Raw genomic sequence first — 14,096 nt, 5'->3', positions numbered from 1 at the left:
GAATTTCTATAAAAAAATTTTAAATAATTAAAATTTTACTCATACAAGACCCATAAAAAAATCTATAATTTTTTTTTTTTTTACATGGAGGTCACCACTTATCAAGGCCCGGAAGCCACTCGGGACAAGGGTTATTGCATGTACAGTAATCAATGGGATAGTATCGTAGTAATCGTCAGCATTGAGGATTTGACAACGTGTCTTACTTACGGGGGCCGTTTGTCAGGAATTTGTTTATGTTGGACTTGAAGACACCCAAGTTGTAGTCAGGTGGGAAACAAGCGAGAGAGTTCCACAGTCGTGCAACTTCTAACAAAGAAGCTCTACTCATGGAATCTACGCTTGATTTAGGCACAGATAAAGAGTGGGGAAAATTAATGACAGCGGTTTCAGCCAGACGGGTGTTTTTTGTGAAAGATTGGCGAGGGGGGGGGGAGATTGGAGCTCAGTCGAGCACTTGCCATGAAAATAATGATATAAAAAAGACAGGCTCGCAATGTCTCTTCTGTGGGAGAGAGGCTGCAGAGAAGAGAAAAGGGCATCCAACACCAAGCCACGACATCTATTTTGTACTCTGTCAAGGCAGGATAGGCTATTTTTAGCAGCTCCTGCCCAGATGTGGCAGCAGTACTCCATCCTTGGACGGCTTTTATACAGATAGAGAATTGCATCAGTAGTGAGATATCTTCTGGGGTGGTAGAAGGATCCCACCATCCTCCCAGCGACCTTGGCAACAGACCTGATGTAAGTGTTCCATTTCAGATCAGGACTAAAGGTCAAACCCAGAAGCTTGTCAAAACATGGGGCCTCCCCAAGATGAGAGCCATCCATTTCAATTGATGCCAGATGGGGATCAGGGTGCTGTTTTCTTCATTAATTTGGGCTCATCAGTTAAACATATCCAAACTCTGGATTCATACATATAAACATGTTAATACATATCAGTGTTCATAATTTGATAGGCACAGTAGCAGTATAGAAATATTAAAATACAATACTTATCAATGTTTTAAAAAGTTTTTGAGAGTATTATGTTCAGAAATGTGACAGTTTTTAATCACACACACATTAAGATTAAATCGTTTTTAAATCAAATACCAAATCCCCATTATAATAAAATGGTCTGTAAATATGATGACTTACCATTCAACTGTTTAAAAAATGTCAAAATAATGATTTAAAATAAAAAAAGGACAAAATAAAACAAACAAAAATGTGTGATAAAAGATAAAAGGTGCATTGAAAGAAGAAAAAAAAAAAAGATACAAAATGGCGACCACAAAACTACCAAGAACAACACACCATGCAGGTAAGAGAGTAAAAAAAAAATTTTTTTAATAGCACAAAGAACAAAAAGCTTAGTTGAATTGTATTGGTCAGATAAAATAAGGAATTACAAAAAAAGCAGTCTTTTTTTTTTTTTTTGTCTATTGCATGCATTTAAACAAACACTGACAAGGCAATGATATAAATTCAAACCTTATAGGGAACCACTGAAGAGGCAGAAAGGAGAAGCTCAGTCCTGGCATGGCTGACCAGATTCTTTCAATGACGATCTAACAAGTTATTTAGCTAGCTAAGAATAATTACTCCTTTATTAATAAAAGCCAATTAAGGTGAGTAAGATTGAGCTTTTAGATTTGAATTATTAAAGCCACGATATTTGGTTAAACATTTCAACATGGTAGCTTTGTAAAAGATATGTAAAAATAATTGTTTGCCCAACAAGAATTTATTCAATAGGCTTGAACTTTTATGGTTATGAATGCGGTAAATAACTTATATTCGACCATCTCTCCTGAAGATAAACCAAGTCTCATATTAAACTAACATTGACAATGGGGATATAAGCATAGAGAATATCAAATGTATTTTTAAATAAATGATGCTGAAACAGGATTTCGTAAAGATATTAGAATTAAGGAAGTATCAAAAAACAGCAGAATAAGGAATATGAAAAAAACTGAAATGGAATAATTAAAAAGGATTAGGATACGGAGAATATATAAAACAGCAAGATATGAATGTATGAAGTGTATGTGTGTGTATATATATATATATATATATATATATATATATATATATATATATATATATATATATATATATATATACACACATACACTTAAGAATAATGAAATGAAATATATCTACTGGTATGCAAATTCAGTGATTTTCAGTATTACAAAATATTAGAGGTAATATTTTATATAAGACAATCCCAGCTAAATAAAATTGCTTCAGGATCTTTAAAAGAAAATCTTTAATAACTTTCATTTTCTATATTTATTGCTTTTAGTAAATAAGGTGCAAACCAATAAAAATATTTGCTAATATCTTTTCTCTACCAGGCTATTTTTGTTCAAGACATGCTACATGAAATAATGCAGTGTTCCCACAATCCCGAATTAAGCATTAAAAGATAGTATAATGATATAGTTATAGACATTCAGATACCAAATCTCCATTATTAATAGATTTTAATCTTTCCAAAAGTAAGGCAGTAATTTTGATATGATTATTTTCATGGGAAATAAATTGAATGTCTATTTTGAGCTCTCTTTTTTTCTTTTTACTAATAAATCACCATTTATGAAGGTGAAAATTAACTCAATAAGCGTTAATGAAATGGATAGATTGTCAGATGGGGCAAAAGTCATGGGGTAAAGGGTCATGTTTTTGCAATTTTGAGGCATTTGTGACCCCTTTTTAGCTCCTAGGAATGCTGAATCACAGTGAAAATGGACAAACGATGCAGTTTCATGCCTTAAGACATGTATATTTGAATACAACACCATGGAAAATCACTATATAGACATACATGTCAAGTTTTGGAGTAATATGAAAAAAAGAGCTCCAAAAAGGCATGTTTTTTTTAGCCCTAAAAGTCCCAGAGGGATGCAAACCAGAATTTTGCCAGTGTCACCCATACTGAATTTATAAAAAGAACAATAGCCTCCACATTTTGGCCAAGTTTCAGGAAAATCTAATGGATGGATCAAACGCTATGGAGCAAAAAGTCTAATTGAGCCCCTGGGGATGCCGAATCCCAGTGTAAATGGATAACGCTGCAGTTTCAGGCCTTACAACATGTATATTTGAGTTGACCACCATGAATAACCGCTATATAGTCAGACATATCAGGTTTTTGTTGAGAAATATGATAAATGATGAATCATTAGAAAAAAAATATATAAAAAATCAGTTGCTTGTGAAATCAGTTGATGTGGTTCTCAGGTGGCTTAGACAGTTGATGTTAAATGTTGGCACCCATACTGAATTCCAAATAAAACCTGATGCTGTACATTTTTGTATCATATTCATTTCTTGTGAAAATTTTAGTTCACTAATAAATTACAAGCACTTATTAAGAAATTACTGTTTGGTTACAGATGCCATATCTCTATTATACTATTATTTTGATCAACATGGCAATTGTAATAGTAGTAGTAAATTACTCAAAAAAAATACGATAATCAACCTATAATTACTAATTGACTTAGTATTTGTTTTTATAAACACAAGTATAATCTATAACCATACAAAATCCCTTAGTCTATTCAAAAAAACTAACAATGCATATTGCCTGGAAATATCGACCTTAAGTCTAGTCATTAATGACATTCAAAACTTTTCAAATAGTTTGTCCATTCAGCTAAACAAGGAGAGACAAGTGTATCAATTTATTATGATGAATCCTCTCCTTTCTCCAGCTGACCATTCAAGTAGACATTCACACAATGTTTATAATAGGCATTATATGGCAAGTCCATACATGATATTCATTGATTAGCCATGGCAAGGAAAAAAAAAATCATATGCATGTATTTGTTTATCTCCCCTTTCTATATATATTTAAATTTATTATACTTTGATTTTGATATATATATTTCCATCAACTTATGGATCTCGATTTTTCCATGTTTAGCATTTTTCTCTTTAAAAAATAAATACACATTGGTCTTTATTATAGAGTAGAGGAGATATCTATAATATAAAGCTGAACGTCTGTGTGTGTGTGTCTGGTCACAAATAGGCTCCTATATGGTTGACTATTATAGAAAACTGATCACATATAATGATAGATGTATTGAGACACAGGAATGGGTATGTTTGATCTGGCATAATGATGATTCATTAAAATTGTGGGGTCTGCGTACGCACATGGTCCACAAAGTATGGAAACAAAAAATTTAAAAATTAAAAAAAAAAAAAACACTTACAAGTGTTTTTGATATAGATGTATATAATACTTTGATAAGTATGTTTTAACTTAAATAGGGATGGTATAATAAAATTGTGGGGTCTGCGTTCTCACCTGGCCTCCATAGAATAGAAATAGGCACAAACTTTAATAAAGACTTTTCATATCTATCTGCATAAGTATACTTTGATAATTATGTTTCAGTTTGAAGAAATATGGTATAATAAAATTATGGGGGTGTTCGTTCGCACCTGACCTCCATAGAATGGAAATATGTCACAAAGTTTAACAAGGTTTTTTAATATAGATCCACAGAATATTGTGATAAGTGTTTCAGTGTGAACAGGTATGGTATAATAAATTATGGAGTTTATCTATTTTATTTTTACTTTCATCATATTTTGCTTTGGTTTTGAGACCCCCAAATTCGGAACTATCTCTTTACAACTCTTCCTTTTCATAACCTATCATACCTTCATAAATCAGAGTCCATTTTCTGTAGGCTGTTTTAGAACCCAGTCAACGATGGGTACTTTTGCTAGTATATATATATATATATATATATATATATATATATATATAAAAAGAAAAATCAGCTTCTTATAATTGGTTGTTTATGTAACAATTCAGAAACCAAACCGTTATACATATTTTTCCTCTAGACCATTATAATAATTAATTTAACTTATTACAACACTTTACTGCAGTTTAATGAGAAATTTTTTGATATTCCTCTATTTATTACTAAATAATGTGATTGAAAAATGAATCATGTTATTTGTCAGCTAATAAAAGCGATTTAAAACATTTTTTTTCTTTTTTATTACTCAGGGGATCACTGAATATCAAGGCCTAGACGCCACACAACAAGAGTCATTCTGGAACTTGGGTAAGGCTAGATTATATAAGAGGATGGCTCAATAGGAATTTATTAAACATAAGATTTGAAAATAACGATGTTATAGTCAGTCAGGAAGCAGTCCCATGATATTGTGTGCCCCAGATGGACAGTTCTAGGAAAGAATCATAAAATTTTCATTTAGGTTTAAGTACAGATAGAGTGAGGGAAATTGTTGGCGGTTGTTTCAAGTAGGCGCTAACGTCTTTGTGTATTCAATTGCCTAAGAGATTACCAGATCCCATTAAGAGTAAATGGATAGCTCTTTGTAAAAATATAGAGCATTCTAGGTAGCTGATAATGCTAATATAAAGCATTATAGATGTTCATGCTTCCATGACTCTGGCTGATAGCATATGGGTAAAAGTTTTTGACCACTGACAACATGGTTGGATTTCAAATTGCAACTTTAAGCACTCACCTCTTTTAGCCACACTGAAAAGCCATGATATGATTAAACAGGCTATGGATGAATGGGTCTTCTCAAGTTGGATTAAACAAAAGCTTTATGGATTTGTGTACACAATTTTTCAATTCTTCAACACACCCACCTCCTCGTCTAAAATAAAATAAAAGCCTGTATAATCTTGACCTCCACCTAAATTCTTAACATGATTGCATAATATTGAACACAAGTTGCTATCTTACACATGACTATAGGAAAATTGGAACACAGAATGATAGGATTTGAAGTCAATTCACTTCCTCAATATATAAAATTAACTTAGAACAATATTATTTTTTTAATACCTATTATACAGGGTGCCTGCAAAGTTTGGCTACATTATGTAGCCAGACTTTGTGGAAGCATCCTGTAAATTATGTAGCCAGACTTTGTGGGAGCCCTGTATATATATATATATATATATATATATATATATATATATATATATACACATACATACATACATACAGAGTGCCCACAAAGTCTGGCTACATAATCTACAGGATGCTTCCACAAAGTCTGGCTACATAATGTAGCCGGACTTTGTGGACACCCTGTATAATAAACTGTAACCAAACAGCTTGTAACACAAAATTAAACAAAAAATAAAAAAGACTTGTATTTGTATATCTGAATGCTTCTTTACATTCACTAAACACTGAGGAGGGGGAAAGCATCTTTTTTTAAATATTTTTTTAGCAGACTGACATACAAGAATTTAAAAAAAGATTCCCAAGTTTTGACGAAAAATTCCCATCTTTATCAAGATATGCACACAAACCTGACCCATTCTCCAATTTCCTCTCACAAATTTTGCACAAAGAAAAACAAAAATAAATAAATTAAAAAACAAAAACAAAAAAAAAACACTGATTTGTACAAGTTTTCAGATAATAAAAATCTCAACCACTAATATTTCATAAATATACCTAATTCCAATTTATTGGCTCCCAGCTTCCCTTTGCAGCACCTCTCCCCCTAAAAATGCACTGAAATCCGACCATGCATTTTAATTTGAGATAGCAACATAACCAATTATTCTTCAAAGAAAAAAAAGGGGGGGGGGTGAAAGAATAAAATTTATCAGCCTATGTCCTCCATAAAATCTGGCCGGAGATGTTTAGTTCGGAAGTCAATTTCTAAAAACCAACTGTCAAATACCAGCATGAAAAACAGACATTAAACCAAATATCATGATGGTCTAAAATAAACACAAAACTATTTCTTATTATTTGGATTACTTTGACTACTGTGTTCAGCGTTATTTGCACAATGTTTCAATGTAACCTTCGATCTTTAGGCATATCTTGTTGAACTCTTGAATCTGCACAGAATTTCAAATAAAACCCTTTATTTAATCCATAGGAGTAGTATACTCTTGTTTTGTCAGCCACAACTCAGTGTATGCAAGGCGATGCAATGGATAAAGTGTTTGGTATAATTCAACTGTAAGTTATACTCTTCTGGAGGTTAAATGTTTAATCTTCAGTGCGAGCAACACTCAAAATAGAATTATGAATTGCTTAGGACTTCTATCCAGTCATGACTGATGGAGCAAAAGTATGCTACTCCAGTGGATTAAAGTGTTTAGTCCATACAGATTTCCAGAGTTCAACAAGATACACCTGAAGAAAGTCAGAGGTTACATTAACTCAAATGTTGTGAAAATAACACTCAAGATCAGAACAGTAATCCGAATAATCCAAATAATACAAATTATCAATCTTCATCTAAAAAGTTCAGAAACAAAACTAGTTCTGAGTTCCTAAGAGTTTGAATATTAACTTAAAAAATTTTCCCTATTAAAAAAAAAAATGATGCTTTTTTCAAAACTGTAAATGTGAAGCAGCTCCCCCTCCCTTTTTTGTAGTAAGAGAAAGGAATTTAAACAAAGTTCACAAATATCACTTATCCCTGTAATATTTCTTTCTTTTTTTTCTTTTTTTTTTTTTGAACAGTAGGACTCACCACTGCCATTCCAGGAAATGGGTGAAGAAATAACAGGATGACTGGATAGCAATAAGACACCATTGGAGCTCTCCACTGGCCTATTGGTGCGACCGGGGATGGTATCTATGGATCGACTAGACAAGAGCTGGATTCCCCCCTTGCTGTCTGCAGAATCATCAGTATTTCGTTTAAACTTGAAAGGAAATTTGTTGAAGGCAAAACCTGTGAAAGAAGTTGTCAAAATCATGTGCACAAAAACACAATTTAATCGCAAACATTGACGATAATCAGAAGAGAGAGAGAGAAAAAAAAAATGGTAGAAAATCTACATTTAAATAAATTAATGACATTAAACAACGGCAACTCTAACTTATATAACAGGATTTTACCAAAATACTCATATAGCCACATCTTAAGGTTTGGTGTTAAATACAATACTCACTGGTAAACATGGTTTCCTTGATTTCATACTTATCTCCCTTGGGTATTATTAATAATCTCACCCAACTCCAGAATAATAGCAAAACATATTATACTATCCACCCCTAATTGGGCATGGAACAAGAGTACATTAGGCTGAAATAATACAATAAACTGAATTGAGTATTAAAAGAGTACAATAGCACAATTACTAAAAGTATTAGTGATTATTAGGGCTAGGACAACAGCATATTCTTTTCATTGCTTTGTCTCTCGAGTGTGTATCCATTGATATCTTTTATGCTTTTATATAGAGTGATGTGGTTCTCAGTTGATTAACTGTGTCAGATATATACTCGAGTCAAAGCAATGAAAAGAATATCCTGTTTTCATAGCCCTAGTGATTATAGTCAGCTCACATACTCCCTAACTTCCAGCATGGCATGCTACCAGAAGCAGTGACAAGGCAAATCAGTTCCTTCACTTTCATTGCTCTTTGGTATTTCTATTGTGAAGTGACATTATTAAAGAGTATATAATAAAAAAAAAAATTATACAGATAAAAATAACACTATTAGTCTTTATTTACACATACTAACAAAATTTTAAAATACAAAATTTTATTTTATTTGAAATCTTATAGAAATATGTTTACAAAATTAAGCTTTTTATTTGAATTTATATAATACAGGGTGCCCCCCCCCCAAAAAAAACGGGTCCCAACTCTAATTGGGCCCCGTTTCTTAGTGTTTTGTTCGAATGAAATGAAACTTTGGTCATAACTAGTTTATTATATTCAAAACATCACATCAAAACATTAGGGGATTTGGCTTTTTTCTCCGTTGACTGTAAAATGCTCAGAAAAACAATTGAATGTCCTGTTTTTTGGGGTCACCCTGTATATGTTTATGAAAGTAAAAAAATAAAATTATTGAAATTAAAATTACAAAATTTCAAACATCATAAAAAATAAGTATCCAATACATAATATTCCCAAAAGATTTTAAAAAATGTTTTCATTAATTTTTTTAAAAAAATTTAAAACTACTTTCAATAATTCCTAATTAAAATAAGGCCGGAAAAACTTTTCAATGATTATTAAATTAAAAAAAAAAAAAAAAAAAAAACAATTGGAAAAATGTAAAAGAAAAAGAGTACATACACAGGGAAGATATAGGCAGGAGAGAAAAAGTGAAGGAACCGATTTGTCTTGTTATCGCTTCCAGCCATGCCATGCCAAAAGTTAGAAAGTATGTTAACTGTAGTAGTATAGTTTCTACTTCAGATATAGGAGATCTCCATTAGTAATTATATTTCTATTTCAGATGCAACAAATTTGATGTATTCATTAGGTTCCATGAAAGAAACATCTCAAAAGTTTTTTTTTTTTTTTTAAACATATATTGCCATTTGTTAATGTCATTTTGAAATGTGTCCATAAAAACTTATTTAAATATTTTATTATTAAATCAAAAAAATAAACTAATATAAAATAATATTTTACAATACATGTTTTTTGAGTTTGAGAAACATTAACCAGAGCTGTTTTGCTGCTCTACTTTGCAGCCTTCTTTATAAATAGAGTATTGTCCAAAACATATCACCGAGATACATTTTTTTTTTTTTTTTTTTTTTTTTAATTATTAAAAAGTAGTTTTTAATAATAACTGAACTACTAAAAACGTTCATTTTCTTTTCTCACCATCTTTTATTAGCAGTAATAAAGTGACGGTTCCAAAAGATTATCATAATGAGCGTCTCTGATTACTTTTTTCCCCAAAGTTGGATACAATGATGGTCTTTAGAACCCCTCCCCCCAAAAAAAAGAGACAAAGAATTAGGAAAAAAAAATTTTTTTTTTTTTTTTTAATGATTTAGTCTAGGAGGATTTCTCTCCCTCTAATTAAAGACAGAACAGATACTATCCTTTACACTTTGTTCGTAGCTAGATAATAACTTATTTTTACTGTACTATACTGTTGAATATTTATTACTTTATTTATCGGTATAGTGATCCAAGGGAAGTAATCCTATTATGAAGTGATATCTGTGCTTCTATATTGAACACACGAAATTTGGAACTTGAAATATTGAATTATAAGCGATTTCAAGTGAAACAAATGGTATCTACTTAATTGTCATGGTGCAAATAGTAACATATCTAAAAATTATGAAACATGATAAGGTAGGAAAATAATTATTAATGAAAAACAGTTTTCGATAAAGTTCAAAATTATGTTAGTCATGTGAAATTTGTTTCGGCATAGTTTATTCGACACGAAGGCAATTCAGCATCATATTAGCACTTCATCACTATAGTCAAAGTTTTTTTTTTAATTTTTAAAATAAATTTAGTAAAAGATTTTGGTACTTGTACAGTTTTATCACGACATTAAAAAAATGAAAATATCGAAAAAAGGTTATATTGTACGTATCCGTTATGGAATAAAGATCTGAAAAAAAAAAATTTCACTTAATTTGATCGAGTAGTTTTTTTTTTTTGTTTTTTTTTTACAGCAGAAAAACGTTTTTATGAGAGCGCGTTGAAGGCAGACATCTTGGATTCTTTGTAAATTTTTGTTTGAATTTTAGAAACACCACGGGGAGATAACTCCAGTAAAAGCGCCGACACTCCCTCCATCTTTAATACTAGCTTTTCTTCCTAAAAAATTGAACTTTTTGCTCGGTGTCATAAATTTTTTTTTTTTTTTTTTTACAGCGAAAAAAACAAGTGAATTTTTTTTTTTTGGGGGGGGGACTTCATTCCATAACATATACGTACAGTATAACCTTTTTTTTTTTTTTTTTTTTTCGATATTTTCATTTTTTAATGTCTTGATTAAACTGTATAAGTACCAAGATTTTTCCTTTGAATAAAATTGAAATAAAAATTATTAACATAAAAAATTTGATTTAAAAAGAAAAAAAAAAAAAAGAACTTAAAAATAACCATGTTTATTCAAAATGCAACACAAAAATAACACTAAGTCATCAACAAGATTATATTTCCATATCTTTTTTCTTAATAAAAAACTTAATATTTTAAAGTTTTTTATCCCTAAAAAAATTGATTATAAAATAATCAACCAAAAAGAGTTGTGCAAAAACGTGATTTTTCCTTAAAAAACCAATTAAATTGATATAAGCATTAAAAAGTCCAAACCATATTTACTTAAATCACAACACAAAAACGAACATTCAGTCGTCAACAAGGAGATTATATTTTCATATTTTTCTTAAAAAAAAAAAACCCTTAAAAATAAGGTACTTATGCACTTACGTTACCATGCGTAAACAATAACTTTTAGAAAGCCATTCTTAACATGAGGAGGTGAGAATGTTAAGAAAAATAAAAAAAATTCTTGTTGGAAACAGAGTGCTGTCTTTTAAATAAACACCGTTATTTTTTGTGCTTATGCACTTCTGTTACTGTGCTATTTTTCAAATAGTATTTTCAAGTTAAATTGAAGTTTCACAATGTCTTTAGGTAAAAGTACAAAAACAGTTACAAAATATCGTCTCCTCCCCGCGTTAAGAATGGCTTTCTAAATAATAACATTGTTTCCGCATGGTAACATAAGTGTGTAAGTACCAAAAAATCTTTAAAATATTTTTTAATGGTTCGTACCGATTTTCAATGCCCATTTTCCAGTTCTTTTCGAAATCTTATTCAGACAAAACTAAAATTTTTAAAAACAAAATTTGGGGTTTGTTTTACAATCTACAGAGATTCGAAAAACTCAAATATACAACAAATAAATATTACCATTATGAATAAAAGTTACTTTGCAACCTACCTGCATCATTTTTTCATATTTTTAAATAGTTTTAAATGCTTTTTATTCTCAGATATTAATTCTTTCTGGCTTTTAATTCCAAATCACGATGGCTGCCATCTTGTCCACCCTCACCCAACCTAATTTTAAATTACAATTTTTTTATGGGGATGGGGAGGTCACCATTGGAGAGTTGTCTGTGTAAGGAAAGTATGAAGGGGGGATTTATGGCAGCTGCCACTACTCCTCCACCTTGTGCTACCCCCACCACCACCACAAAAATAAAAAAAAAATAAAAATTATAAATGAGAACAAAAATAGATTTCAATTTTTATAACAAAACTACCAGAGGTAGTTTTGTGATAAAGGGACGTAACTCTTGTATTTACAATAATAAGTAATTTCAGAACAATGTATTTCTATTTTATTTTCAATATTTAAAAAATTATTTTCATAGTATTTTTATTAATAGTTAAAAAAATAAAATTTAATAGTATTTTATTTATTTCGATTTTATCTCTATATAAATAAAATGAACTCATTTTTTCCCGTCTGATTTTGACATTAATAGGATTAAAAATCAAGATATTTCATGCAAATATAATATGCACAAACGGCAGAACAATATCTGAGGTGTGTTATAGGCTTATTATTTCTCAAATTCCTCGATAATCTTAGATCTACATACTTTTTCTGCTGAGAAGTCACGGCCAAAATCGGTTAAGATCAATGGAAGTGGTAAAATATTTTCTCTCTAATAAATTCCTCCTCCCCCTGCCACCACTTAACACCGTTTGGGGATCGTTCACAAGGAACAGTTGAGAAGAGAACACCGGTTTGGCTTCATAGTTCTTTCATGTGAAGTTATTTAAAATCACTAAACTAAGCTGCAGTGCTCTGTGGCGTAGTGGTTAGCGTGCTGGACAATTCACATTATATTTTCACGTTCGCGCCGACCTACCGTAGTCGTTTTTTTTTTTTTTTTCCCCCCTAAACAACTGGAATGGACTTTTCTTGGTAGCCGAACTGTTAACGTTGCAGATGTTTTTTTTTGTTTTTTTTTCACACTTTATTTTCCTACTTTTACTCATGACTCCGGGTTTGATCCTTCCTACTTACCTACCATAACATTTTTTAAACCCTCCCCCCCCCCCCGTCCCGGAAACAAACACTCGGGCAACGCCGGGTATCCCTGCTAGTTTTTAATATTTAAAAAAATTATTTTCATAGTATTTTTATTAATAGTTAAAAAAATAAAATAAAATTTAATAGTATTTTATTTATTTCGATTTTATTTTTAATATTTAAAAAATTATTTTCACAATATTTTTAATAGTTAAAAAAAATAATTAATAGTATTTTATTTATTTCGATTTTATTTTCAATATTTAAAAAATTATTTTCATAGTATTTTTATTAATATTTAAAAAAAAAAATTTAATAGTATTTTATTTCGATTTTAATATTTCAACAATTTTTTGCTGAACATAAATACAATTTTCAAGGCCTTTTCCAGAAATTTTCAAGACATTTTCCATATTTTCAAGGATTTTTCAAAGTAATAATAGAAATAAGGCCTTTTCAAAGCAAAAGTCAAAATTCAAGGATTTTCAAGTTTGCATGAACCCTGTTGGAGAAAATTAGAATATAATTAACCAAAAAGAGTCTTGCAGAAACATGGTTTTTCTTAAAACACTTAAGATGATATATTTTCATATTGTTTTTCTTAAATTAAAAAAAAAAAAAAAAAAAAAAGCTATAAAATCTTTATAAAAATGTGACTGGCATGTTTGACACTGAATTGTCCGGTCGTCGAATCGGCGATGCCAAAACGTCCCATTTCCAGTAACGTAACATTAGCAACAGAACTTAATCATTTTCTTTGTCAACTTATTTCTTTTGTATTAAGCGTAATATAGGGCTTTTTCTTCATTTAACAAATTTCCTTTTTTATTATTTTTTTTACCTTATCAATTTTTGTAATTTTTGGATATGTTACTATTTGCGACGTGACAATTATGTAGATACCATTTGTTTTACTTGAAATTCAATATTTCGATTCGTTCGTTCAATCCAAAAGCACCAAGGTATCTGTACTTTTGCTTGTTTTGAACAAGAAACACAATAAATTTGTACATGGCACATGTTAAAAGTAATTTCAGTGAAGAGAAAAAAGATATCAAATTTATAAATGACTGTTCAGAAACATGCAGAGGTCAACTGATACCAACTTGTTTATTGTATACCCCAAAGACTCAAATCCTAGTACTGAGAATTATTATGAGAAGGGGGAGGGGGGGCGTAATTCGAATATGACTGGATGGCCTCCCTATTTCAATTTAAATGCCTTGGGCCATTGCCTTCACCCCTTTGTACAACACCATGTTCCTTTTTATTTTTTTT

At 30.5% G+C, this 14,096-nt stretch overlaps 1 protein-coding gene across 27 annotated transcripts in view; it reads right to left on the bottom strand.

Moving 5' to 3' along the window:
* Nucleotides 1-14,096, bottom strand: part of LOC145303571 (uncharacterized) — a 612,784-nt gene that overhangs the window by 13,869 nt on the left and 584,819 nt on the right. For 16 of the 27 annotated variants that reach the window (XM_080145085.1, XM_080145097.1, XM_080145087.1 and 13 more), the window contains one exon: nt 7,516-7,719. The exons of the other annotated variants lie outside the window; for them this stretch is intronic. In XM_080145085.1, coding sequence (XP_080001211.1) covers nt 7,516-7,719 — 204 coding nt within the window. The remainder of the gene's footprint in view (nt 1-7,515; nt 7,720-14,096) is intronic. 27 annotated transcript variants of the gene reach the window in all.

Source organism: Euprymna scolopes, chromosome 19 (assembly GCF_053919585.1).
Source record: "Euprymna scolopes isolate OS-2025 chromosome 19, ASM5391958v1, whole genome shotgun sequence".
Lineage (NCBI taxonomy): Eukaryota > Metazoa > Mollusca > Cephalopoda > Sepiida > Sepiolidae > Euprymna > Euprymna scolopes.
Note: the sequence above shows the minus strand (reverse complement) of the source record. Positions and strands in the feature narration are given on the sequence as shown.